This window comes from Suillus discolor, assembly GCF_016758755.1.
Source record: "Suillus discolor strain FC423 chromosome Unknown F5147scaffold_22, whole genome shotgun sequence".
NCBI classification, from domain to species: Eukaryota; Fungi; Basidiomycota; class Agaricomycetes; order Boletales; family Suillaceae; genus Suillus; species Suillus discolor.
Window position 1 is genome coordinate 164,512 of NW_024541269.1, and position 24,851 is coordinate 189,362.

General features: G+C 48.1%; 8 protein-coding genes and 1 non-coding gene across 9 annotated transcripts; 6 read left to right on the forward strand and 3 right to left on the reverse strand.

Annotated features, from left to right (window-relative positions):
- Positions 1–47: 47 nt before the first annotated feature.
- F5147DRAFT_690611 (uncharacterized protein) lies at positions 48–1,403 on the reverse strand. The gene is made up of 2 exons (XM_041437083.1): positions 528–1,403; positions 48–467 (listed from the first exon to the last, which is right to left on the reverse strand). Exon 1 carries the CDS (start codon positions 1,344–1,346, stop codon positions 531–533), a length of 816 nt encoding a protein of 271 aa, XP_041293735.1. The 5' UTR covers positions 1,347–1,403; the 3' UTR covers positions 48–467; positions 528–530.
- Positions 1,404–3,650: 2,247 nt separating this feature from the next.
- On the reverse strand, positions 3,651–4,790 carry F5147DRAFT_690616 (uncharacterized protein). Its single transcript, XM_041437084.1, has 4 exons — positions 4,481–4,790; positions 4,268–4,421; positions 4,028–4,205; positions 3,651–3,970 (listed from the first exon to the last, which is right to left on the reverse strand). The coding sequence occupies exons 1-4, from the start codon at positions 4,664–4,666 to the stop codon at positions 3,775–3,777; spliced, it is 714 nt and encodes a 237-aa protein (XP_041293736.1). The 5' UTR covers positions 4,667–4,790; the 3' UTR covers positions 3,651–3,774.
- A 186-nt stretch (positions 4,791–4,976) lies between these two features.
- F5147DRAFT_575239 (uncharacterized protein) lies at positions 4,977–6,997 on the forward strand (the record flags this gene model as incomplete). Its single annotated transcript, XM_041431261.1, has 3 exons — positions 4,977–5,372; positions 5,661–6,432; positions 6,492–6,997. 3 exons carry the CDS (start codon positions 4,977–4,979, stop codon positions 6,995–6,997), a joined length of 1,674 nt encoding a protein of 557 aa, XP_041293737.1.
- Positions 6,998–7,273: 276 nt separating this feature from the next.
- On the forward strand, positions 7,274–8,192 carry F5147DRAFT_690619 (uncharacterized protein). The gene is made up of 6 exons (XM_041437085.1): positions 7,274–7,329; positions 7,385–7,436; positions 7,483–7,600; positions 7,651–7,711; positions 7,767–7,887; positions 7,941–8,192. The coding sequence occupies exons 2-6, from the start codon at positions 7,408–7,410 to the stop codon at positions 8,059–8,061; spliced, it is 450 nt and encodes a 149-aa protein (XP_041293738.1). The 5' UTR covers positions 7,274–7,329; positions 7,385–7,407; the 3' UTR covers positions 8,062–8,192.
- Positions 8,193–8,207: 15 nt separating this feature from the next.
- F5147DRAFT_t73 lies at positions 8,208–8,280 on the forward strand. Its single transcript has one exon. It is a non-coding gene; the product is annotated as a tRNA-Thr (tRNA).
- Positions 8,281–10,084: 1,804 nt separating this feature from the next.
- F5147DRAFT_690628 (bifunctional 6-phosphofructo-2-kinase fructose-2,6-bisphosphate 2-phosphatase) lies at positions 10,085–12,371 on the forward strand. Its single transcript, XM_041437086.1, has 10 exons — positions 10,085–10,382; positions 10,435–10,620; positions 10,674–10,741; positions 10,790–10,906; positions 10,969–10,992; positions 11,044–11,064; positions 11,116–11,178; positions 11,231–11,386; positions 11,440–11,812; positions 11,880–12,371. The coding sequence occupies exons 1-10, from the start codon at positions 10,157–10,159 to the stop codon at positions 12,287–12,289; spliced, it is 1,644 nt and encodes a 547-aa protein (XP_041293739.1). The 5' UTR covers positions 10,085–10,156; the 3' UTR covers positions 12,290–12,371.
- Positions 12,372–15,331: 2,960 nt separating this feature from the next.
- F5147DRAFT_575376 (uncharacterized protein) lies at positions 15,332–17,269 on the forward strand (the record flags this gene model as incomplete). The annotated part of the gene is made up of 7 exons (XM_041431269.1): positions 15,332–15,772; positions 15,847–16,374; positions 16,425–16,470; positions 16,517–16,881; positions 16,944–17,008; positions 17,064–17,094; positions 17,150–17,269. The coding sequence occupies 7 exons, from the start codon at positions 15,332–15,334 to the stop codon at positions 17,267–17,269; spliced, it is 1,596 nt and encodes a 531-aa protein (XP_041293740.1).
- Positions 17,270–17,556: 287 nt separating this feature from the next.
- On the forward strand, positions 17,557–19,176 carry F5147DRAFT_140467 (uncharacterized protein). Its single transcript, XM_041428235.1, has 2 exons — positions 17,557–17,681; positions 17,739–19,176. Exon 2 carries the CDS (start codon positions 17,753–17,755, stop codon positions 19,058–19,060), a length of 1,308 nt encoding a protein of 435 aa, XP_041293741.1. The 5' UTR covers positions 17,557–17,681; positions 17,739–17,752; the 3' UTR covers positions 19,061–19,176.
- A 432-nt stretch (positions 19,177–19,608) lies between these two features.
- Positions 19,609–22,237, reverse strand: F5147DRAFT_745361 (major facilitator superfamily domain-containing protein; the record flags this gene model as incomplete). The annotated part of the gene is made up of 11 exons (XM_041439744.1): positions 19,609–19,743; positions 19,805–19,937; positions 19,977–20,122; positions 20,176–20,267; positions 20,316–20,429; positions 20,486–21,009; positions 21,069–21,175; positions 21,235–21,368; positions 21,423–21,489; positions 21,539–21,612; positions 22,177–22,237. The coding sequence occupies 11 exons, from the start codon at positions 22,235–22,237 to the stop codon at positions 19,609–19,611; spliced, it is 1,587 nt and encodes a 528-aa protein (XP_041293742.1).
- Positions 22,238–24,851: the final 2,614 nt, after the last annotated feature.

The window sequence follows — 24,851 nt, forward strand, 5'->3', positions numbered from 1 at the left end:
TGAAACATCCGTTTAAGTCGTGGATACGATGCTGCTCGCAAACTGGATACCGTGAAAGCACAATCCCAGGTTATTAGGAATTTCATTCATCGGCCGACATCAAAATCGGTCATCATACATACATATATTTAGCAAAGAAAACCCAGAAAGGCTGGTAGCTAGATAAAGAAAGCCAACACCATGACACCCGACCAAACAACGGAAGACGACAAGATTGTATGTTAAAACCAGGCGATACAACAAATACAGAACTAGGACCAAAATTGATATGTGTGCATATACTGTAGCTATAGTTATTGAGATGAGCGAGATAGAGGTGTAAGGAACCAGTTAAGATGGTGGGGAATATACCAAAGGGGGTAAGTTGCAATTCGGACGAAATCCTTCCGACCCGTGGGCTGGTATCAGTATGATTTCAAGGGGCATCGCGATGAGAAGGGCAGAGGTATGATGCTGTGTGTAAGGAGCTATAGAACGTCCATCAGATCATATTTTACAGCGGCATGGAAGGCGGTGAAATATCAGACCATTTATACCCAACCATCCTTTCCAACACCTATTGCGTCGAAACTTTTGCCACTGCGTGTGCGTCTCTCCTGTAGCACAGGAACTGCATCCAGATTGATGAGCTTCTCGGACGGCGCTGGCGAACCCTCCACCCAACCCTTCCAGCCCTTCTTCACAGCAATTCTTTTTTTCCGTGGTTGTGGAGCGCTTCTGTAATGGATGAAGGCATCGGAATCGGGGTAGTCATCTGCAGGCGTGCGGGGGCGCTTCGATGATGTACGGGATGTAGCCGAAGAAACTGACGGTCCGGGGGTAGACTGTGGGGAAGATGCCATTGGAGGCGGTGTAACTGATACAGAGCGCTGCATGGTCGCAATGTGTATAGTAGGTCGGTGACTCGTCCCGCGGGCGCGCCAGAAAGAAGAGGTCTGCACGGCAGGGGCACTGATTGATTGGATAGCTACGATGGGCGCAGGTGGAGGTGCAGTGGCACTCTCCACTTTGATAGGTTTCTCTGGAACCTTGGAGGTCGCTTTTGTCCTTTGTTTCTCCTTCAGACGTTCCCTCTTCTCTTTCTTTTTTGTTCTACGCGTCTCTTCCTCTTTCTCAACTTCCTTGTAAGGTGCTACGCCATTGAGTAGGCTAGTGAGCACATCCCGGGGAGGTCGAAGATCGAAATCGCCAGCGAGGACACTAGTAGCGGTGCGGCGTTGCCGTTTATGCGCCAGAAACATTGGCTGGTGGTGGGGAACCAAACGACTTGTTGTTGAGAGGGGCATGGAGTAGGGGGAGGTATAAAAGAAAGGCGCAGTGGAGTCGTGTTTTAAAGTAATTCTCATTGCTTGTTGTACACTTACGGCAAAAGGATAAGCACCCACAAACAAATCATCGTTGATTCTTCCACACCACAACCATATCAATCACGGAACCTTCCACGCTTCCTTGGAAGTCCCTAGAAACATGATCATTCTATACGATCCTGGTCACCGGCCTACGCCAGACCAGTGGCCCAAACAAAAGATATAAGTCATTTTCCCTCTTGAGCTTGACCAAACAGCCTGATGTGGCAGCTGCTGTGCAGCCTTGCACGTTTTTGGTCCAACGCTGATATGGTCTGGGAACATTCCAGGAACTGCGCTCCCGCCATGTTTCTAATCTTGCTCTATTGTGTACTAAGATTGGTTATAATACTCTTATCCATCGCAATCAGATGAAATTAACATCCCCTGAATGGTGCTGATTTTTCTAACAGAGCTTCTACAGCATCTTGATTCTTGATAGGTGCTTACTGGTGGTCCATTTGACTTCAGTCAGTAAAAATATACCTACGGCTCGCCGCATCCGGGCACTCGCCGTTAGGATCCATTCAAGCCCCGAAGAACAAAGAAGGTCTTCCAGATCCCGAGTCCCTCCCGCGCATCCTCCACGACAAACGGATGGGCCTCACGGCGTTATTGCGGCATGCCGTAGTTGTCGAGCGCGCCTTTTAATCGAATTATTAAGACGGTCGCCAATTTACGCACTAGCTCTAGATCTGTCCTACTTTGTAGTTTTCAGTAGGTCTTCTTTACCACCGTAAATCACGCACTGACACACGCCTATGGCGTGTGCTTGGAGAATCCATCACTCCGCGACGATGTACTTCCCTATGGGGCACAACGAGGCCTAATACCTAAGCAACTCTGCTTCCGTCATGGTGGAGCAGATACACGTGAATGAACGTGGACCTTCATTTTGGAGAACGTAAGTCGACTCCACTCATATTCACTAAAATTCAATGAGACAGATCTTGAAGGACGCCAATCACAGCCTCGAGGCTCGCGTGCGGCTCGCGTGTTGTACAAGAATTTGCCGAGTTTCAGGCGGAACACAATAGTGCAGGTGACACATTTTTTAAAAATAAATCTGTTTACTCTCGTAGGCGATGTCCTGCGAAATAATATGCTTGCGGCATGTTTTCAGCAGTCTGGTGTAGCCCTCCCTGCGACCAATCGAGCAGGAAATCTATGCGACAGAGGTCACTGGTTCCTTGACCTGTTAAACCCTTCAAAACCCTTACCGATGATGAAGGATATTAAATGGTCCTAAAAAGACAACGCCCGGCTCATTTTTTGTTTTTGCTTTGCTTTGATTTCGACGAAACGTCATTGGCCCCAGAACAAGCGAGTTGTTGCATGACGACCGCCCGGGGTTACAACACTTCGAGACAACGTGATGTGGATTGAATTGTCTCGTCACGAGTCTCGACCGCTTTTGCACTTTATCGACATCTACTTATTGTGGCACTGGCGTTTCTTGACAGATTATCGATTGATTTGAGTTTAGGGGAAAGTGGCGATAATACGGCGGGGTAGAAACACATCCCCGCCTATTGCTTCTATCCTTGGTGTCCGGCGCTGCCAGCGAAGTGCCGGATGTTGCCACCGAGTATGCTCTCATCCATCTTGGGATCACAATAATATTTGTCAGAGTGCGAGATTAATAGACCAAAGATCTCGGTTTCAATGTGGTACAGCCTCCTTAATTTTTTTTTTTGATTACACACATATCACTATCCAGGGATGCGTCCACCTGGCTCACATGAGTTTTCTCAGGGCAGATGGCTGGCTGTTCGAAAGGTGACATATTGCTGCGCTGTGGCTGGATTTTTGCTACTTGTAAGTACCGCACTGTATTGTTTTTCAACGGGACCTTCCGGTATGCCGTGCGAAGACACATTAATATTACTTGTAGGGAACACATGGAACGGGGCATAACCTCCCGTCGGAAAATTCAATAGCGGATGATATGTGAGCTCCGAGGGGGTTCGACCTTTCCGGGAAAAACAGATCATAGTCCTCACCACTTTCACAAAGGAATATACAAATGGGTTGCCTTCAAATACGTATGTCAAAACCAGTGTAACGCATCTTTCCCGATCCATTTATAAAGGGTATGTATTTAGACCACGGTTGTAATATTCAACAAAACTGGGGCTAGGAAAAGGCTAGGAGGTACCGTAGTGCGGGTCCTCTCGAAATTCTGCTCCACACGGGTGCACAGAACAAGTAGAGCTATGTAACCGGACAGGATTTGTCGACTTAATTGATGGGTGTTCAATATTTCGAAAAGTCTTGCGCAAAAAAAACCGGACGGCGGGTTACACCTCGAGAAACCAATTAAATTATCTCATTATAGTCCGGCTCTCAAACGAATAGCGAGTTGTACAATATAGGGGGATGGATCGGTGATATGTTCGCCCAGACTTCTCAGGTAAAGACGCATGAACTACTGGTCACCGCTCTCTTGATGACCACCAGCGGCAGCTCTATATTCCTCTATATCCTGGTCCAGTTCAGCAACAGACTTTTTGGAAACATTTGATTTATTTATGCGTCGTGGGCCCCTCTTGCGGCGCCTTGACACGGCTTTCGTTCCAGCAGTCTGAACAGTGCGCGGTGCTACTACGATTTTTTGAAGGGGCCTGAAAAATCGGATTCCATCAATAAATTCAGGAAAACAGTTAAAAAGAATATCTTACACGGGCGAGACGTTTGTGTTCAGTGTTTGACTCTGAGGAGCAAGGGGGCCACTCTTAAGAGTACCCGCGAAATTTCCGATGCGTCCTAGTAGCGAAGGAACTGGAGACGTAGGTGTAGACCCTGCAGACCCTGCGGCATCATCCGAATCAACAATTATTTCGATCTTTATTGGACGTCCTAGGCACAAAATCCATATAAACGGGCCGAATGGACAAGAGGAGCAAGTTTAAATGGCTTACTGCCGTCGATGAGTTTACCATCATACTTCTCACGAGCTGCGGCTGCATCTCCTGGGCGCTGGAACGTTATTACCGCCATCCCTTTCGAGCGCCCTTGTGTATTGTATATCACGAAGCACTCTTTCAAAGGACCTATGGTCTTCTTGAACAGTTCCTATGAACAGTGGCTTGTGGTCCTGTGCCTTTCAGGTGGATGTTGGGATAACCACGCACTTCGACTTCTGTTTCTCCAACATCTACAGGGAGCCTGCTGAGCAGAATCTTGCTTCCTCGTTCTTTCTGCTTGTCCTTGCTGTCCCGCCATGCAGGTGGCACATTTCCAGCTTGGTTTCCGAGAAGATTCCGCTTTGCGCCATGGTAAGAAGTGATACGTGCTTGAGGACGGTCTCGTGCAGACATGATATTCAAAAATCTAGTGATAGGCTGATAGCAAACTAGGGGAGGTGCAAGGTCAGTCGCGTCGACAAAGAACGCGAGTTGCTCGGGAAATGTATTATATAATAAACGGAGGGGTTGATGTGACATTAAAATAGACTTGATGGGGGGTTGTCAATGGTGTGATTGAGATTAGATTTTCCATTTTTGTTCTTGGCCTTCGCACTCTGCAAAGACAACGCTGTTCCTAAATTTGCCGTTTTGTTGCTTGCCCTTCTGCGACAGCAGACGATCCTGAAAGCTCTTTGGTATCACGCTGGTATTAGGCTTGAAAATGGACTCAAGTCGTCAAGATAACAATTTGAACCTCCAGAAGGACTTTTTGGCCTTTCTGTTTCCGGAATCTTCCTCTGACCAACAACGAGGCCATGACTCTCAGCAGAACGAAGTTATGAACGCAGCTGCTGTACACGGTCCCAGTCAACGTTCGAATTCTGGGATGCTCAACTTTACTGGAACCGCCAACCCTCCTTTCAATCAACAATTAGATCTTATGGCTATGAACAATCTCATGTCTATGCAGGGCATGGACAACACGTCACTTCCGGCCCTGCCCAGTTCCACGAGCCTTACACCTCAGGTCATTTTTGAACAACAGTACAAGCTTACTCAGCTGCACCAGCTGCAGCAACTTCAAAATCAAATTCAGAATCAAATTTTTCAGCAGCAGGTGAGTTAACACTCCTGTTCCTTCACGTTCTCCCATCTTGTCTGGTGCAGATGCACAGCAGTGTGATTTGAACGTCATGCTAAAGTATAACCACCATCAGCTTGCCCTTATCAGCGGACAGTCAGCCCTCAACACGCATGATACCAGCGTCGAGCCCGCAAGGGATCAGATTGCATCGTTCAGTGGCCTTCCGACTCCAAGTGAGATTCCTTTGATTTGCCTCCAGGTTGACCCCTCATTGCAATCGTAGTGTCTTCCACGGAGCTCCGCCCCCTGCCTAATCCAGAGTTCCTCAACCGTATTGGTTCACAATACCCCAATCCTCCTCAGGACGTGTACTCATCCCATACGCTTGACCCTGTTTCCCTCCCCTCTCCCCATGACGTTTCCGTCTCCCCGCAATATCTTCGCGACACGCGCCATCCAGGTTCTAGCTCCGCACCTGCCAACATAGTCTTCCATCACACAAGCCCTCCCATGCCGCCTCCAGACCTCGACATTGACATTTCTCCGTTGACGAGCCCCTGGCTTGAGGCATACCATAACCAACGTCCCCCAAATAAGCGCACGATATCACCAAGTGCAGAAGATGCGGCGCGTGCGGTGCGAAAGCGGGGACCCTCCACGACTTCTCCGGCATCAACAGTGAAACAATCCGCAAGGCATGCCAAGAGCGCAACAAATACCCCTCTTCTACGCTCCACAAAGTCCCGCATGAATAGCACCATCATGGAGACAGATTCACCTTCTCCTGTCGACTTGTCGATGCCGCCCCCCGCGCCTCCGGGACCTCGCCAATCCCCTCCCAATTCTGCATCACCGAGCACTCCTGAAGCGACATCGCCAATGACCCCGGTCACTCCCGCAAGCATAATGAATCTTGGCCGTCTGGGTATTAGCAGTAGCCTCACTACTATCGCAGCACCCACGTCTCAGAAATCTGATAGAGCAAAAGAACCTGCTAGGGTCAGGATAGCGCCCGATAGCGGTGCATCAAGCAGAGGATCCAAGAAGAGCGCACTACCGTTCATCAGTCCTGGGCCCAAGTTAATCTTACCAGGTACGTTCTCGTTTTAAATATTGTTGAAATGTTTGGTGTGAACTTCTGCTTGTTAACAGCTGGCACGCCATCATCTGTAAATGCAGGCTCTTCTGCACTCTCACCTCCTATTCCTAATCGCAAGTCGCACAAGGACGCCGAACAAAAGCGCCGTGATTCGCTGAAGACTGCGTATGACGATCTGCGCATTTTACTCCCACCAGTTCCGCTACCTTCCGATGAAAACTTCCCTGATGAACCGATCCTTCCGGGTGCTTTACCCCCCAGAGGACCACCAAAAGCTGGTGGGGATGGTCCAAATAAAGGTGTCAGCAAGCTACAGCTGCTCAGAGTCGGGAACGATTTTATTCGAACGCTCAAGGGTCGGGTAGAGCGTCGAGATAGTGAAATAGAGAATCTGAGGAAAGAGGTGTCGAGACTGCGTGTTATTGCTGGAGATGCAGCTGGAGGGGAACATATAGATCTAGAACAGGATCTCGATGCCATTGAAGCTTATTCGACTTTCCGCCAATCATCACTTGGTGCCGTTGCGGAGGGGGACGATGCGGACGATGCTGAAGAGTGAAAGGTAGGCTACTGGTCTATGTCAACTAATTCCCTTGTCAAAATATGTATAGTTATTCTTTCTAAACAAAGGTTTAATCAAGTGGACTTCCGGCTCAATGAACTACTTATAAGTCGGGTGTGTAGCTTATCCTTGCAGGTAGGCTACGGGAGTCTGGAGACTATTTCTTTGATCGGCGACTTTGCCAAATTAAAACAAAGTGATTGACCGCGAAAATCCTTCGGAAAGACCCGCCTCGGTCGTGGGTTTGTAACTTTTGAGCCATGCGTTTTAACTCTCCAAGCGTCAGTTCAGGCACCAAGCAGATAAGCCAACCTTGTTTACGTAACGAAGTGGGAAGGTTCACTTGTCAATTTCCCGCTGCTCAGTCCCACTTTACCTTCACAGGACTAGTTGTCACTTGATTCATCATGTCTGTGCACGCTGCACGCAGCCCGCTGTAAGTAAGGCTCTGTTATACCAAAGATGCGCCTCACATTCACTAGATCTGCTGTATTCCTGCTCCATATCGCGTTGGAGGCACCGCTGGCCCTCCAGGCGTTCTGGTCCCCACAGAGCCTTCCCTTTCTACAGATGAACAACACCACGGTAGTCATGTTGAAGGTTTGCCTATCTCAAGATTCATCACGCGTATAGCTATTCACACCACCCAGTTGTATTCCGCGTTGGTCACTGGATCCTGCATTACCGCTTTCCTGGCATATCCTTTACCAGGTATCATCCGCGCGCTGCTTCAAGAAATATGAAGCGAATAACGTTTTCCAACCAGAATTTCTTCCCGGAAAGCGTGCACTCGCAATAGGATTCTGCGTTTACCACAGCGTAGTATCAACAATTCTGTTTCAGACTCCCAGGTTCATCCCTCATACCCTAGGTCCCTTCTTAGAGTCGTGCGTGTTCTTTTACTTGTTCTTCCAAGGTGATTCGAATGACCACCTTATAGCGTGAATCTTACACCTGAGGTTGTATGGGGTACATTCCACGGTCTGCTGGGACTTGGGATGATAGTGTGGTGGCAAGCAACGCTACATTACGCAGGAGCAGTGAGAGGAGCCACGCAGTAAGCTCTGACATAGAAGGAACAACTGTTTTCATCTGTGTAATACTTGGTCTGTCTGTCTGGGGGAGACTACTATTAAGACTTAGTACTTATAGTGTACTATTAAAGAGCCAAGCGGATATGGTTGCATGAGCGCCTCGAAGGAGTGTGTCCCGTTTAGCTCAGTTGGTAGAGCGCGTCACTAGTAATGACGAGGTCAGTCGTTCAAGTCGGCTAATGGGAAATCCTCAGCCCAGCATTTACTTGCCCAGCTGAGTTTCTTTTTGGTTTCATTCTCCACTGGATGCATAACAATACTAAGTACTATTTTAATAGCCTCATGACTGATGTGAGATGCGACAACGATGACGACCAAAGGAAACTCCAAAGAAAAATCCACAGCAGCTCACTGCTTCACAAGAAACATCTCCCACCCCATCACCTGCACCTTGCGTTGTGGTCGGGTGCCCTTGAAACACTCGTATCCCTGACGCAGCCTGAGATTGACCTGCATGCGTTTCCGTCGGTGTACCAGGATGGTCTAGCGCAGGTCGTCGGGAGTGCCAGGGTCCTGGCGCAGTGAGTAGCAGGAGTCCTGGCCCGTGGTCGGTAGTCCTGTGTAGTCGGTCCTGGATAGAGAAAGCCGTAGCCTCCCGCTATAGAGGTCTGGCCTTGGTTCCCCTTGCAGTCTTTCCCCTTACATCAGGCGTTCTTGAGACACTTGTGTTCCCGACACAGCTCCTTGCATCGAACTACCAGCCTCAATGCAACTCGTATGTCGCACACCTAATATGCAGCCGCTGCTGCGCGGGCCAATTTTGTTGCGGTGGGAGGAGAAACAAAAATTCTTTGCAAATGTATTAATTTCCACCATATCAAAAGGAGCGATGGAAGCCGCTTATATTTTCTTGCAGCCGGCAGCTACTTCAACAATGCGTGTATTTTCCTCTTGGAAATGAGTTGAAATTCCAACGCCGGGGCTTGAGCGGTACTGATCGTGGCATATTTTGAGGTCGAGTGCTAAAACTCAGCGAAGAGTAGACGAGGAATAGTTGGTATCAGAAGTCACTGCCCTATACCACTTGTCAGACAGCTTCGGAACAAAAACTGCACTGACATATCTCGACAGGCCTCTGTTGATAGGTTGCTGCTTGCAGACATGACTAGCATACAAAATGTCCCTGGTAGAGAAGTGAGATACAGCACAAGAGGGAAACGCCGACGACTTGCCTTCAGCTTTGCATCGGGTTTTGCATCGCTCTCATCCACACTCTGAACGGCAACAGAAAGCCACTTATAAATGACCATAACAATGAATAAATACACTCACATGACCGTTTTGAGTGCTGCATCTAGGCACCATACATATATCTTTCCATCCAAGGCAGGGCACCATTAAGGGATATGGAAACAGCCCAAGCTTCGTCGTCGTGTAAGAGTGGGTCTCCGACTGGCTGATTGGTCATGAGGTCCTAGATGCGAACCGAGTAGTCAGTGCTGCGCCAAAAAGATGGCTCTCATCAGGGGAAAGACGGAGGGAGTTGACAGCATCGACGTAGCCCTGAGAAACAACGAGCACCTTCCCATCATACGACGCGGAGAAAATGTGTACGCCGTCCTCGGACCAACACAACCGGTCAATTCCTTGCCTTCCCAAAGTACATCCTGGTGATGCTGTGCACCACATGGTGGCGGATCCTTCTCCTTCATCTGACGGGGTGCGCTAACTACCGGTGAGTTCAACATCGCCTCTTGTTTTCTATCTCTCCGTGTTGTCGGCGTGCTTGACTCGGCCATGACGTTGACGAAGAGAGTTTAATTACGCTGTCTGTACAGACGCATCGACAGAGCTCGATATTACGGACAGTGGATTGTCGAAGGCGAGGAGAGATGTGGTGAAAGTGATACTAGAATTGCTTGAAGCTGGAAGGGATGATATGAAAGAACGTACTGTAATTTTCGGTTAAGTTAAACGTTAAGTACCAAACCTAATTGCCGTGGGAGATAAGATAAGTGACTGCGTAAATGGATATCGACCTTTCCTTGAGTGTACCAACGCCAATCCCCGCATCAGGCGAGGTAGTACATATATCCAACCAAAGTAATTGAAGCATCGAAGCATGGCGGCACCCCTCTACACAACAGCCTCAGGCTTGCTGTTTCATGCTGGAAAGATTCTCATCTTAACAGTTGGCTTACCCGCTCGTGGCAAAACCCACATTTCTCGCGCGCTCGAACGTTATCTCAGATGGATGGGCGTGAAGACTCAGGTCGTATCTCTAGGTGACTATCGACGGAAGACCCTTGGTGGTGCCAAGAAACTGCCGCCAGATTACTTCACGTTAGGTGCGCATACATTCAATATTCCAAGCCCTGTATGAATCGCTACCGGCAACAGGCGAGAAGAGTCCAGAGACCATGGCATTGCGCAAGATGGTGTCGGATGGCTGCGAAAAGCTCATCGAGGACTTCTTTGGGGCCGGTGGACAGGTCGTGATTTATGATGCCAATAATGGTTCACGAACTACGCGGCAGGCCTTGGCAGAGAAGTACGATAAGCAGGGAATTCATGTGATCATCCTTGGTATGTCTCACCATGTTCATTGGGCAACAGTCGCTTATTTTCCTTCGATGTAGAGTCTGTGTGCGATAACAAAGAGATTATAGAGACTAATATCCGGAACGTCAAGATATCCTCTCCTGATGTGAGCTCCCTCACCTTCTTGGCTACCTTTTTGCTGAATCTGGTGTAGTATCGCGGCTGGGATCCAGACAAAGCAGTGGAAGATTACTATGAACGAATCCGTGATCGCGAAAAGTCGTACGAGACGGTTGAAGAAACCACTTGGCCATTTATCCGTATAATAAATGTGTGTTACCATGTATACGAATCTTCTTTCATTTTTTGGCTCACCCGCACGGCTGAAATTAGGTAGGCGAGAAGATCATGGTCAACGTATGTCCCGACGCACTTTCATTTCGGTTGACCTAATTAATCCCTGCGCAGAACATTCGTGGTTATTTGCAGGTAGGCGAAGATTCAAAGTCGTTTTTCTAGGATGACTGATCCTATGAGCAGTCGCGAATCGTTTTCTTCCTCATGAATATCCACAACAGACCCCGCATGATTTACTTTGCTCGGGTAGGTAGTAAGGTATACTATAGCTGTCACTTGATCCATAATATCCTGACAGTCTGGACAATCACTCATTGAACATTCTTACAAAGCCGACTCGGATCTTTCTCCTGCTGGGTGGGAATACTCTGAGCGGCTGAGAGAGTTCGTGGTTGAGCGGCGTGCCAAATCGCTCGAGCAGAATGGGTTCGACCCTAATGATAGACGCCTAGTTGTATGTGGCCTTCGATCTTTATTGTACGGATTCGTTTTAAGACAGCTCACTAGATATGGACATCAACTCGGCGTCGTGCCCATCACACCGCTTGGCCATTCCTGACCCCAACACACTCCACTTCAATTCCGCAACAGCTCCCTCTTGTTTCCTCTCATCTCACTTTGCCACCACAGTCTGCGATTGCACGGAATGTGTTAACCACTGACGAAGCTGGGGAGCTGACAGAAACAAAAGTCACGACTGGCTCGTCTTTGAAAATCAAGGTGATCGAGAAGACGCAGATGTGCGAGATCAATCCTGGGGTCTGGGACGGCCTTACTCCAGATCAAGCGAGAAAGTTCTACCCCGAGGAGTGGGCAAGATTCGTCAAGGATCCATACGCATTCCGCGCTCCCAGAGCTGAGAGCTATCACGATTTATCTGGTAATACTACTTCCTCTTGTATATATATGTGTGTTATCTTTGTTCTGAAAATCCGTTTTGGCTTTAGTTCGCCTGGAACCCATCTTGATTGAATTGGAACGTGAAAAAGAAGACCTCTTGATTATCGGACACTCTTCTGTCATCCGATGTCTTCTCGCGTATCTGATCGGGTTGCCTGCGAGCGAGATACCTGCAATTGAAATTGCGAGAGGTGACTTACTGGAAGTTGTTCCGACTTCCTACGGTGTGCACAGCCAAGCTTTCCACTTCTGGGATGGTCCTGGTCGACGGGGAGAAGGCATCGACGGAGATGGCGACCAAGAGGAGGTTGGGCTGTCAAGGAGAGATGAGACAAACTTTTACGAGAATTATGCGGAGGACACGAAGGGGAAAAAGAGAATGAACGCTGTGGATCTAGGGTTCCTGTCCCCTCGTATACAGGAAGGCAGCGAAGAGGCCCTGGCAGATGGAACCTGACTCGCACCTTGACAGTTTTAGCAATTTCTCAGGGCTGTATACTACTACATATCGGTATCAAACAGATTGTTCCACACTTCCATCGACATGTTCGAATGAGGTTGAGCTGTTCCGGCCGCGCAATTCACTCACTTACTGTACCTAATCTTCTCTGCAGGGAATATAGGATCAACACAGGGGAATTAAACCACGAGTCAACTGGCTGTAATTACCGAATGAATTGAAAGAAGTCGGCGTAACGCGGTTAGTTTCCCCTTGTGGCCGCAACTCGCCAGAGCTTTATCCGAATAACGATACATCAATGCTCAACGGCACTCCTGCCATGAACGCAAGGATCTATTTTATGAAACCACGTCCGGACCAAATCGTAGACATCACTTTTCGAGAAACCTATCCACCACGTACCGTTCAATTACAGAAAGTGGTGAATGATCTCCACACACGCGAGATTTGGACACGCAACATCCTGCCACATTTTCTCTCAAACCCGAAAGCCGGGCGCATATGGGCGTAAGCAAATATCCTTGATTTAGATACCGGCGCACCCTCATACTTTTCCAAGCTCAATTTTGGGTCCCTGTATAACAGGAGGTCACACGCCGTTATCTGTAATAGGTCTTTCACGCCACTCCCTGCTTAGTGGGATGCAGGCAGGAGATGACCTCTCCCAGTTGCCCTGGGTGGGTGCCATTGCCTGCGAGCATCCCCAGGCGCCTTGGCCTGACACTAATAGGGCAAACTGCTACCGTCGTCTGATATCAATTTGCCAGCGGAAGACACGAGACACGGGTGAAAAACTCCATTTCCTGATATCTTCGCATGGGCCGAAGTTCAAAGCATTCTGGGTGAACTATGAAGGAGAGGAAGTTCATCTGGAGCAGATTGGAAATCCATATGTTCCGAAGGGAGTTAGGTATGCCCCAATGGACATTGTGGATGATGGTAGATTCCTCGGCTTTGTGATGAGAAACTTGAAGGTGGTGTCTGCTATTCACAACTTCTTACCTGAGGCGGTCCCAAATTCTACTTTGACACGAGACGCTACCAAAGCTCCCATTAAATAGGTGTTGCACATAAGTACTCTCCGATACAATATTGATGACAAGCATCCGCACAGCACATGGATACCACTGTCTCCGACAAGGACCTACCTCATTCTCCAACTATGATGTCAACACGGAGATCCAGAGTGAAAAAGGAATGTTTCTGCAGCTCCACGGACGGTAGGAAAAACGCCGACCTGGGCGGACGCAAGAATGATTCCTGTGTAAATGAATGAAACGTTGTTAGTGAATTTGTACCCTTCGCGACTTGCACTCAATCTGCACACCCACAATTTATCCACCATCATGGCGCAGCCCAATCAACTTTTGGCACGAAGTCCATCTTTTCCTGGGTAGGGCGCAGTGCAAAGAAGTCTTCTTGATCCGAGCATACCGCGGACACGTCAACAGTGTCGATTAGAATAATCATGCGTTCCTCGTCAGGAAGTTCCTCTTCTTATATGCCATCGTACACTGTGATCCACTTCCGAGTCATGCTTTGGGATTGAAGCAATATTTGTAAGACAAAGTCAATATGAACCCCGAATGAGCTCGTAACCATGATTCCCGGCCATGTCCTCGTAGGTTTTTGCGATCGGGAAATGCTGCCGGGTAGTGTTTCTGCGCAAACTAGATAAGCCGATCACTAGACTGCATATCCGAGGTACTGGACATGAGGTTGCCTTTCTGGACGGACGAGTTCGAAAGCGCTAGGCCAATCGCGTGAGGAAAGTGGCGGCCACTTGGAAAAGAGCTTGTGAGGGTCTTTGGTTCGTCAGTTCACCCGCCGTTTCCTCATCTCTAACTGGAACTGAAAGAGATGGTTTTGGGTAGGAGCTGTTAGGCACAAACTCACTCGCAGATTGGAAGTGCTTGAGTCATCGAGTGACAATAATCCCGCAGGTGCCGAGTGGGAGGGGAGAAGAGTCACGGTTGCTAGTAGCTGATTCAGCCCTTCGCAGTGTGATAAAGACTCACAATGAGTGCTCAGGACCGTTTAAAACTAGGGCACATTTTCATAAGTAGCTCGAGAGGAAAGCGCGTAGAGCACTTGTGTGTCCATGGGCCTGGAGCATCGAAGCAATGATTGACTTTTGAGTTCCAAATTTACGACTTCGTGGGAGTCAGAGCTCGATGTTCTCATTTTGCAAGACGCGTGGCGAGTACTAAGCGAACGCTGACGTCGAAGCACGCAGTGGAATCGATAATGTCGACCGTCGCTTAATATCAGTGGAGAAAATTGCAGGTATGCACATCTCACAATCTCATTAAACGACTCTGCTAATAGAGTGACCAGACAGTTATGCATAACATTATGCTTTAAGGGCAACCTGAGCGTTAGCCATCCATCCCAACAAAAATACTCCAATTATCAAACTTTTCCCCAAGCCAACATCTTTACTAGTGCTACTAGCATTCGGCGTACCAGGAAGCGATAACTCACAAGCACAACTGTCAGAGGTACTATGACTCGTAGTGCAATTTATCCAGAGCATCAATTGGAATGCAGCGTAGAAGAAGCTGACTCAGGAGAAAAGTACATGCATGCGAGCAGTCTGCATGCAGCATCTTTCCTCCAAGTTGATCGCAGCAAAGAGTTGTGTTCGCGACGTCCAAGGTCGATGCAACCTACAACCGACTCAGTTGCTACTGCGGGTCGGTCATGGGGAAACTCTGCGCCATCGATTATCAGCATGATTCTTGGTTGTAGGTTGACAGAGCTCATGGGGGTTTACTTGGTAGAACTAAGTCTCACTGGGACGTGATACGCAACGCTGAGGTAGCTGAACTAAATTGTTAAGTATAAAATGTGAAGGTGTCCAGTAAAACAGAAAGATGCCCAACGCTGGTAGCGTGTTGAACGAAGAGAAACTGTTGGGCTTGCCGACGATAACCGGTGTGGAATGCCGGGGCCAGCAGAGTCTGAACATTCAAAGTTGAGCACATTAATCGTCACACGGACTCCAGGGACACTTTACATAAATTGACCTGAACGACCATGTCCGGTTCCCGCCCACTACGTACACCTAGTCTTCCACCAGCAGCACGCTACCGTCCACGTCCAGCGCATGGCCTTATTACACCCCGCGCGCCAGCACCTCGACGCACCTCTGTTTCGGGGCTCGCCACTACCGGCCAGAAAGCTCAACGTTCTTCCAAGACAACACAAAAACTTGTCCTTTTACCCTCTGCACCACAAACAAAGCCTCTACTAACAACTGTTTCCGATGATATCCTCGGCTACGAGACCGATACCGGCGTCATTCGTGAATACAAATCAGCTGGCGAGCGCATGAGCAAGGAACAGAGAAAGCGAGCAGGATACAAGAGAATTACAGCTTATTGTATTGCTGAAGAACTGAGGATGAAGTTGCTCGCAAGCTTTTTGAAGAGGGAGCATAATGTTACACCAAGAGCGTTTGACGAGGCGATGTATGTTGTGAGTCTCGTGTTGTTCATTTCCGTGTCAATGTTCCTGATCTGCATCATGTAATTTGTCCTGGTGTCATATAGATGTATCACCTGCCACTCCTTCCTGGGTATGGGCCTAACACCAGCGTCCGTTCTTCTGCCGCCCCTGTCAAAGAAGCCAAGTCTCTCCAGAAACGCCTTGCTGAAGCTGAGGAAAATGGCTACCAGGGTTCATACTTTATCCCTCAGGAAGACGTACCACGAACTTCGGACGGATACATGACGTCTGGATCCCATACGGAATCTCACAGACCCCCGCCTCGTCCTGATGTGGAATCTGAGGCCGAAGGGGAAGCGGAGTATGCTGAAGAGGGTGAGGGTGAATGGCATGGTGCAAACGAGAGAAGTCAGGAATCGAAGGAGAGGGCAGAGGATAGGAGACACGAGCAAGTCGAGGTGAAAGAAGAAGACCGTATCGCGGACGTGGTCTTCTTTGCTTATGGCGTTGTTGTCTTCTTTGGACTGGACGAGGGGCAAGAACGGGCTATTATCGAAGACATTAATAATGCAAACATTTTGAAACGACAAATGAAAGAAGATGACTGGGAGATTGAGGAATGTCATTTTGCGGTATGTCATTATCCTGTAACTTACGCAGCTCCTCATCTGACGTTGTCTAGCATGACCCAACGATTTCATATCCTCGCATATATCATGATTTCTTCAGTGCGTTTTCAAACCGTGTCTTGTGAGCCCTACTAAAACACTGTAGCTTTCAAGTCGCCTTCTCATCTGCTCAAACTGTCCGTTGCGCATGCCCTCGCCCAGTCTACGCTCCTTGCACACTATGAGTCTGTCGCCTCTTCCGTGCTTTTATCCCCTAGCACCGTATCTATACCACGACAGCTCGCATCTTCTGGTGCTATCAACCTCAAACGCCGTGATGCGATGAGGCTCACAGGCAAGCTATTCAAGCTCAGACGCGACGTAAATCTCGTGAGCAATGTCTTAGACGTTCCAGAGTTGTTCTGGAGCGAAGCAAGTCTGGGAGGGCTGTATGAAGCTGTACGAGAATACATGGAAATTGATGAACGCGTACAAGTGCTGAACGAGAAACTCGGAATGGCGAGCGAATTTGTGGGCGTTTCATTGCAATTTGGCTTGAGAAGCAACTGATGGGTTTTTGTTTTTGTTTTCAGCTCGATGCTATACATGATCACTTGAACAACAATGCAATGGAACGAATCACGTGGATTGTTATTTGGTGAGATCTACTACGTGTTAAAGTTGAATGATTCGCCCTGACCGGTTCCTCGAAGGCTGATTGTGGTCGCGCTTCTCGTGGAGTTGGTGAGTCGTTTACACTCCATTCCGTGAAAAAATAATAACTATGACCATACTACAGGGCGAAGTGCTCGCACGACTAGTCGTACATGCAACAATGGGCGAGGAGAAGGCGGACCGCATAGTATTGCGGGGCGGAGGCGCGCTCAGAGCCCTTATCAAGATTGCGTCACAACGATAGGTCAAGATATGGTTATGGTATCATTGCGTTGGTTTCTGCAAGACTCATCATATAAGGATAGACCCGGGTCATTCATTGGAACGGTATGTAGCAACGAGTTTGTAATTTCAATCTATAGTAATACCTCGCTGGTCTTCAATATCACTCGGATCTTGGGTTTTTACATTTTCCGCCCATTGCAGCTCTCAGCCTCACACGTGGCCTCTTATAACCCAAGCGTTGTCTCGCCGTCACAGGTAGGTGTCTAGGTTGATTTTTCCTGAGAGTAATCGCATGTGCACTACTACTGTGCCACCGAGTATTTGGCTTTATTTGGACGCGCACTACAGATACGCTCGATTTGAAATTTGCAAATTTGAACCTTGACTTAACCCCTGAGGAACACAAGCACTCAAGTTGGTCGACTCAGAAGGTGTGGGTCCATACTCCAGTGATTAAGGTTTCTGTCTCATTAGGATTCTACTACCAGTGGTCAACGGCAAAATGACACAGTGCTCCTTTCAATCGCTTCCCACAGAGACGATGTGCAGTATCTTCAAGATCATGCTTGAAAGTATGGTCGAAGATGATATGACGGCGACCCCTAAAAACGAGCACCGTATGCTCGCAGGAGGCCCGCCATTCCCTCATACCATGGCTTTGGTGTGCAGACACTGGCGAGACATTGTGTTTTCTATGCCGGAGCTGTGGACTCGGATATCTTGGGCACCGTCCATGAACGACCGGTGGATAAGCTCCCAGCTACAGAAGACGGGGAGCCTCCCGGTCCATTTTGTAATCAAAGAGAATCTCCTGGGCAGAATTTTCCCCCCATCCTTTACTTCGTTATATTTTCAACGACTCAAGAGCCTCATAATCATTGGCGTCTTCGATGAATACCGCAACTTGGACGCGCTGGCAGGATATGCGCCCCAGCTCGACTGTTTACGATTGACAGATGTTAGACGTCATCGTTATACCATTTGCTATGAACCGTGTTCAAAACTGGTGTGTCCCGCGCTTAGGACCCTTCACGTCGACAAGAATATAGCTTGTCACCTCAATCTTCAGTGGTTCAAGAATAACATGCAACACATTGAGGTCCTGACCATTTACGGCGGCTCTCCGATCAATAGAACGGCATCCATGACGCTTGGTCAAACCTTGCAGGCAATACCGCGGCAAATACCTTGCCTCATTCTCGATGACCTGCAGTTTGTCGTTGCCTATCCGGAAACCTACACCGACACAATCACAATTTGGGCAGAGAAAGTCATCCTGCGCACATGCATCGAAGATGCTCTAACTGCATTCAATGGTGATTGTCAAACCATCGTTCTCCAGGAATGCGATTCTATCCATGGACTTCGTCGCCTATCACTACCCCGCTCAAATTCATTGGAGTTGGATAGGTGCGCTGCCACATGTGGCTTGCGGTGGATACCTAAAATACGCCCGTGGAATGGTGATACTGTTACCATCACGAACAGCCATTCCTCATGCATCAAGATCATCTTGTATTTCCTTGGTGCACCTTTCGCTCGTCGTAGCTGTTCCCTGTGGCCCCGTGTCACCACGCTAAAATTAATAGCGAGGGATGATTTCATCATGGAGGTACCTTTGATGATACTGAAGGCAATGGTCAGCAGCCGGAGGGAGGCTGCGGGGCAGGAGGATTTATGGAAAGACGTTTATGAGCTAGACGACACTGTGCGTCCGCTTAGGGTGCTTCATGTGCATGGGGCACAACCTCTTCCACGCGAGGAGGAAATGTGGTTCAAGAGTCAGGTGAGGGACTTTGTGTGGGACTAGAAGAAGAGGGGATAAGGGAAAGAGACTATCAAAGCAAGCAGCCAAGAAGCAGTGGGTTGGTCCAGGGAGGCGTACAGACATTAATCGTCCTGATCATATCATCAGGGCAGGATTTGGGACATACAACAGCCGATGTTTTATTTTTGACACGGGTATATGGCTGCTTTTATGTAAATATTTTCGGGATGAGGTCTTCCGCTGTTGGGTTTGTGATTGCAGTCTTGCTGAGTAATGAGGCCCGAGGTCCCATGCGTTGACCAATGGCGTCCCCTCTTTTGTAATGGCCTGGATCTGGGGTTCCGAATGTATCTGTATCTTATGCTATCAGTCCAGCATGATCCGAAATGTATCTTGATCAATCACTATGATTAGCCTTGGGGACATTTTCTTAGTCTATACAATCCTCTCATGTCATCTAGAATCCGTACAATGTAAACCAAAATACATGTAGCCTAAGTCATATGCTTGGGCCTTGATATCATCGTTTTAACCCGAACATCGACCCCTTATAAATCGCATCATGCACGAATGTGGTGGAAGATGCCGATTCATAATTTAAATTCAGGCTCCTCACTTTCCTTGCGCCATGATTCTCCCTTTCGCAGTACCAATATGACCAATAATTCTGTCATCACGAATACGCCACCCCACGCTGAATACAATCCCCCATCTCCTAGAGCATCCTTCGCGGAGACCGGGCTAGCATCAGAATTTACAGATACAATAAATAGTAAGAGAACTTACTTGAAGCGGTACAGCAATCATAACTGAAACAAAGGCAAAAAAGCCTCGGAACGAACTATTTACGGCAACCGCTGTGCTCGAGCGACCAGGGTTGGCATCAACGAGGTATGTCAATGTACACGTATACATCCATCTGGAAATAGATGTCAACGCAACCACGACAAAGAATGACTGGTCTACCGACGTAGAGGTGAATCCAATAAGCACGAGCATGACGCAAATGACAACGATGTTAACATGCTTTTCGCACACCCAAGCATAACCGATGACAGACAGAGGAACCAATGGCATCACCAGTTTCGAGCTCTCTAAGCGCATCTTCGAAAGATGTCAATGAACTGATCCAGTGTGGGAGCATAGGAAATATTCACTTCTGCGTAGCATCTGCCTCCGTTCGCTCCCATCATTTTCGCAAGCACTCGGTCGGACCAACGCCCGCCAATCACACTCCCAGCGATACTTCCTTCGCAGAAATTTAGTCATCTGCCACAATCTAGAGTGAGGATCTCACCTATACCCAGCCAAAGTAAGACCAAGCCAATTTTAAGGGCTCTATAACCATATCGCTCAGCCAGAGTGCGGCAACACGTGTATGAAAGGGAATAGCTAAATCCGAAGATGAGTCCTTATTCCGAAGTTAAGTCACTGACATCATGTACATGAGGACAACTCTTCACTCACCATTAGCAATAAGAATTAAAACATTGTTCTTGCGCGACAGAATTCGCAAGTATGGTGGAAAGGGGTTAATGTCCTTGAATGATAGTTTGACATCGTCCAGTCCTGGTTTAGAAGTCACCGCTGAGATATATTCCAGCGGTTGGAGGTGCTTCTCGGCGTCCCTGACAGGTGTTTGGTCCTTGCCGGACTCATTCCCAGCGATGATAGATTCGTTTGGACTCCGAACGCGTTCTCTGGAGTCTAGAAGTCGCCGTAAAGCGGAGCGATAGGTGAGACTCCGTTCACGTCGGTATGTATCCTTGAACAGGATGAGGAAGGACAAGAATACGACTGCTGCACAGACAAGTAGGAAGTAGAAACAGGCGCGCCAGTAGAAGGCTTGTGACAACGAGCCGCCGAGTATAGGGCCCAAGGCGGGTCCTAAGAGAGGTGCAGCAAAGAAGATACCCATCGTGGTCCCTCGCTCGCGAGTGTCGTAGATATCGGCCAGGGTCGCAGCCGAAATAGCCATGGCGGCACAAGACCTACAGGAAAGGGCGTCAATGATCGATTAGTACTTAGTGCTTTTTGAATAAATGCTCACCCCGCAGCTTGAAGCGCTCGCATGCCGATCATCACCTCGATGGTCTTTGAAAGTGCCAAAGCAACGTTTCCTGCCATGAACAACGCTGAACCCACGAGATAGACAGGCTGGGATGAACGGGATTGCATTTACCACGCAGATCGAGAAGTGGAGCACCCTGACCAACCTTACGTCCTTTAATCTCACTTGCGGCGCTCCATAATAGAGGAAAGTTCCCTTGAGGGAATAGGAACGCAGCCAGTGTCCAGCTAACCTGGCTGCTTGTCGCATGTAGATCTGCTTCTATCAATGAGTTCGAGGCTGCAAGACGGTATTAATATCAAACAACTCATTGTGGAAAGATATGCGACAAACGATTTTGAATGTTGGAAGCTAATGCAGACACCATTGTAGCCAGTAATACAATCCACAAAGTTCTTGTCTACAGGTGGTACAACGTCAGATTAATTGCATAGTGCATCGCGTGATACACGCGCTTTTCTGGCAGGACTCCATTGACGGGGGTCATCATTGACTGAGACATGTTCTATGTCAATTGTACGAGCTGCGCCAGTGGACAACTCGATATTAGCGTCTTGGCGCAGCGTTGTGGGTTCGGACACAGAACGCGCGTTAGCAACAGTTGGACTAGTCATGAGTCAAAGATTGAAAAGACGTAGCAGGGTAGGTCAGTCTCTGACCCAAGATTGCACGGCTTCTTATACAATCAAAGGGACCACTTGTATCTTGCGCTGTCAGACATCGCGATACTGGTATATTCCGAGCATGTGTACTGAAGCCTAGCTATCGCAGATTGTTCCGACAGAATCCCGAGGATTTTCTGCGGTCCAAAGGATGCTGCTGGTTCCTTCTCGATCGTTACCAGTAGGAATCATTGGGGCGTTGGTCCACATGTGTTTTCTTACCGTTCTCAACCTCACCCACATCTCGTGATCATGATGGGAGCCAAAACTTCCACACTCTATGACTCCAGCGCCTGCTGTCAGTCCCGTAAACATACAGCATTTCGGGAGAGAAATGAAAGACATGTTGTTGTTGTTGGTAAGATGGATACCGGTTCATCGCGCAGATGAAATTAAAAACGCATATAGGTCATTGCACACAACACGAGTCACTATGCGTGAAGTCACATGACCTTCACCTCTCAATTTCCGTCTCAGATGGTACATATATAAGTACATAGAATGGCGCCTTCGGAACTCTATATGTTTGATGAACGCATGAGTCCCCGTCACTGCCCTGGGTATACTGGTCTAGCTCAATAATTGCGATCTGCGGTCCCGGGTCCGGTGCGGCGAACGTTTTCAATGGCTCACCGAATCTTATCCTTCAACACACCAGTGGCACAGTATTCAAGCTTCTTACCAAAAGTGGTCCGTTCCCCACTAGAATTCTCTTTCCAGACTCGGAGTCCCATTTTCTAGCTATTAACGAACGTAGTTGACCTATGCTTGTATTGTAGCTCTATCATGGCAATATCCGCCGAAGATGAGCGTATCGTCGTATATCTTATCATAACTCGGTCATATTTTGGATCTGAAACGGATCTGATAACGTACTAGGCAATGTGCATGGTCATGACCTTTCGCCATTATGCCAGTTCAACACTCGGAGTTTTAAGCCAGCTTCTTCGCATGTAGTCATCGTCGTGAACTCTGCTGCGGAGAAGTCCGCTGGAGAGCACGTGTCCGCGATCGACAGAGACGGCGTTCAGGCTGTTGGGGGACTACAATGGGAAGAGACATATCATGTAAGTGTTTCATCCAGGTACAGTTCAAAGTTTCGGGCGACTGACAGGAAAGCTATCGGAATCATATACAGTGGTCGTCATGAGCAATATACATCAGAATGAAAGGTCCTGCATTCTGAGCTTGCAGTTGCATGGGCTAAGGGCTTGTTGTCAAGGCCCCATAATGCAGTCGCATAGGGTTGCGTTTCCAACGGTAAGTAGCGTAAAATTCTCTACAACTGCTATCGTCGCCATAGCCTTCGAAACTGTTGTTGCGTCCTCATCGGATTTTTGGAAAATCGGAACAGCATGTCTGACTCGCCATCATACTTTAGCCAACATTACGCGCATACTGCCTGGCGGCAGTTTCCGAGTCCTTGTAATGCGCATAATTTCCGCGACACTGGTGGACCCGACGGTCCGTTTCCTCTACGAGTCCGCGATGATCGCAATCCGCAACATTTCCCTGACTTGAGCGTCTGAAATTCCAAGCGCTGTATGCGGACTGCTGGAATGGAATGCTGGCTCAAACGAGGGAGCATCTCATCTCGCTCATGATGCAGCTCGGATCAGGTCGTGGAGCTTCGCCAATCAATGCTGATACACGCGCAGAGTTAGCTGCCTTCTCAACTCATCATGAATACAAAGGCATAACACGCACCGACAACCGAAATCAGTTGGTGGTGTTGACCTATGCTAGCCACAGGGCTGATGAATGATTTCGCAATCTGCATTCTCGGTACGTTTAGTGAGGCTTTTAAGATGGGTCATCATCCTATCGTCCTGAAAGTCATTCAAGAGTCCCTCATACTACTAATCACCTTCACATCAATTCCAATTCCAAACATGCGTTTTTCCTTCCTCGCCGTCGTCGCTGCTTTGATAACAATCATGTCTGTCAACGCAATGCCAGCTGTGTTCGACAGGCGGTCATGTGTCAGCGGTACCGACTGCGTAGGGTCTGCCTGCTGCATTCAATATTGTGTGAGCATGCGGTTCGCGTGTATCTAAGATTCAAAATCAACTCACCCTTTATGCCTTCCGATAGAACAACGAGATGTGCACTGATGTCTAATCAATGAGGAACAAGAAGGATTATTGAGATACAGAAGAGCTGGCGCCTAGCGAGAGTCACAGTAAGTGACATTTCTGCTTTCATATCGGTACTGTCGTTCATGGCACAATTCTTAGTCGATTGCTGAGTTGGTCGTCATGGTTAATTTATGCCGCTAGTGCTTCAGCAGTGGGAGGAAATTCAGAATATAATCAAATACTCAACTTTGAATATAATAATAATAATAATTTGAAAATTTCACATATAAGTGATCGAAGTACTGCTAAACTGATTGTCTCAGCCTGTCTACGCGTTATAGCATGTGCACGTGAAGAACTATGTGCCACCCGAGCATAGGGCTATGTCCGACATATGGTCTATGACCCCAAAGGACAATAAATCGATTTTTTTAAAGAAAAAGATCATGTGATGGAGAGGGGATTGTGTGGGGTAAATCGGTGGCTGTATGAGGGGGTACGAAACGGAGTTGGAAGTGGGTGATGTACGAAGCGGAAATCGATTGAGGAATGTACGGGTTTTGAATATGAAAAGCCGGTGATAAAGTCACATAAACAAGATGGGGCAACATGGGCAGAGAAGAGTAGGGTAAGCAATCAGCATTCAACAATGACAAGTCCAGTATCAAATGATCACTTCTCACCTGGTACCTTAAACATCAGCAATCCATGTAATGCTATCGAGTATCCTGTACAGAAAAGAAGTTGATGTTCAGCAAGAAGAAAAGTAGCGCGTTTGTGAGAAATAGGAAGAGCAGGTTTGAGGTATGCTTCCTCGCCTAAAGCAGCGAGTAACTCTCCTGATACGTTGACTATGCCATGGCACTGTACGAGGACAAGCACTTTAAATTTGGTGAGAGGTGCATTTCAGTACTCCGAGACTATATGTAGGTGGACCTCGAATATTCATCGACAATGAGCACTTAAAGTTAACTCAGTGTTTGAAATGCATCTCGAGCGACATAACATCGGGTGTGAATTGA

Coding starts and splice junctions, on each gene's coding strand:
- F5147DRAFT_690611 (XM_041437083.1), bottom strand. CDS start 1,346: ATGAGAATTACTTTAAAACACGACTCCACTGCGCCTTTCTTTTATACC.
- F5147DRAFT_690628 (XM_041437086.1), top strand. CDS start 10,157: ATGGCGGCACCCCTCTACACAACAGCCTCAGGCTTGCTGTTTCATGCT. Junction 10,907..10,968: donor CATTTATCCGTATAATAAAT/GTGTGTTACCAT, acceptor GGCTGAAATTAG/GTAGGCGAGAAGATCATGGT. Junction 11,179..11,230: donor GCATGATTTACTTTGCTCGG/GTAGGTAGTAAG, acceptor ATATCCTGACAG/TCTGGACAATCACTCATTGA.
- F5147DRAFT_690616 (XM_041437084.1), bottom strand. CDS start 4,666: ATGTCTGCACGAGACCGTCCTCAAGCACGTATCACTTCTTACCATGGC. Junction 4,206..4,267: donor TGGTAAACTCATCGACGGCA/GTAAGCCATTTA, acceptor TTTTGTGCCTAG/GACGTCCAATAAAGATCGAA. Junction 3,971..4,027: donor AACACAAACGTCTCGCCCGT/GTAAGATATTCT, acceptor CCGATTTTTCAG/GCCCCTTCAAAAAATCGTAG.
- F5147DRAFT_690619 (XM_041437085.1), top strand. CDS start 7,408: ATGTCTGTGCACGCTGCACGCAGCCCGCT. Junction 7,601..7,650: donor CCACGGTAGTCATGTTGAAG/GTTTGCCTATCT, acceptor CACACCACCCAG/TTGTATTCCGCGTTGGTCAC. Junction 7,888..7,940: donor CTAGGTCCCTTCTTAGAGTC/GTGCGTGTTCTT, acceptor ACCACCTTATAG/CGTGAATCTTACACCTGAGG.
- F5147DRAFT_140467 (XM_041428235.1), top strand. CDS start 17,753: ATGACACAGTGCTCCTTTCAATCGCTTCCCACAGAGACGATGTGCAGT.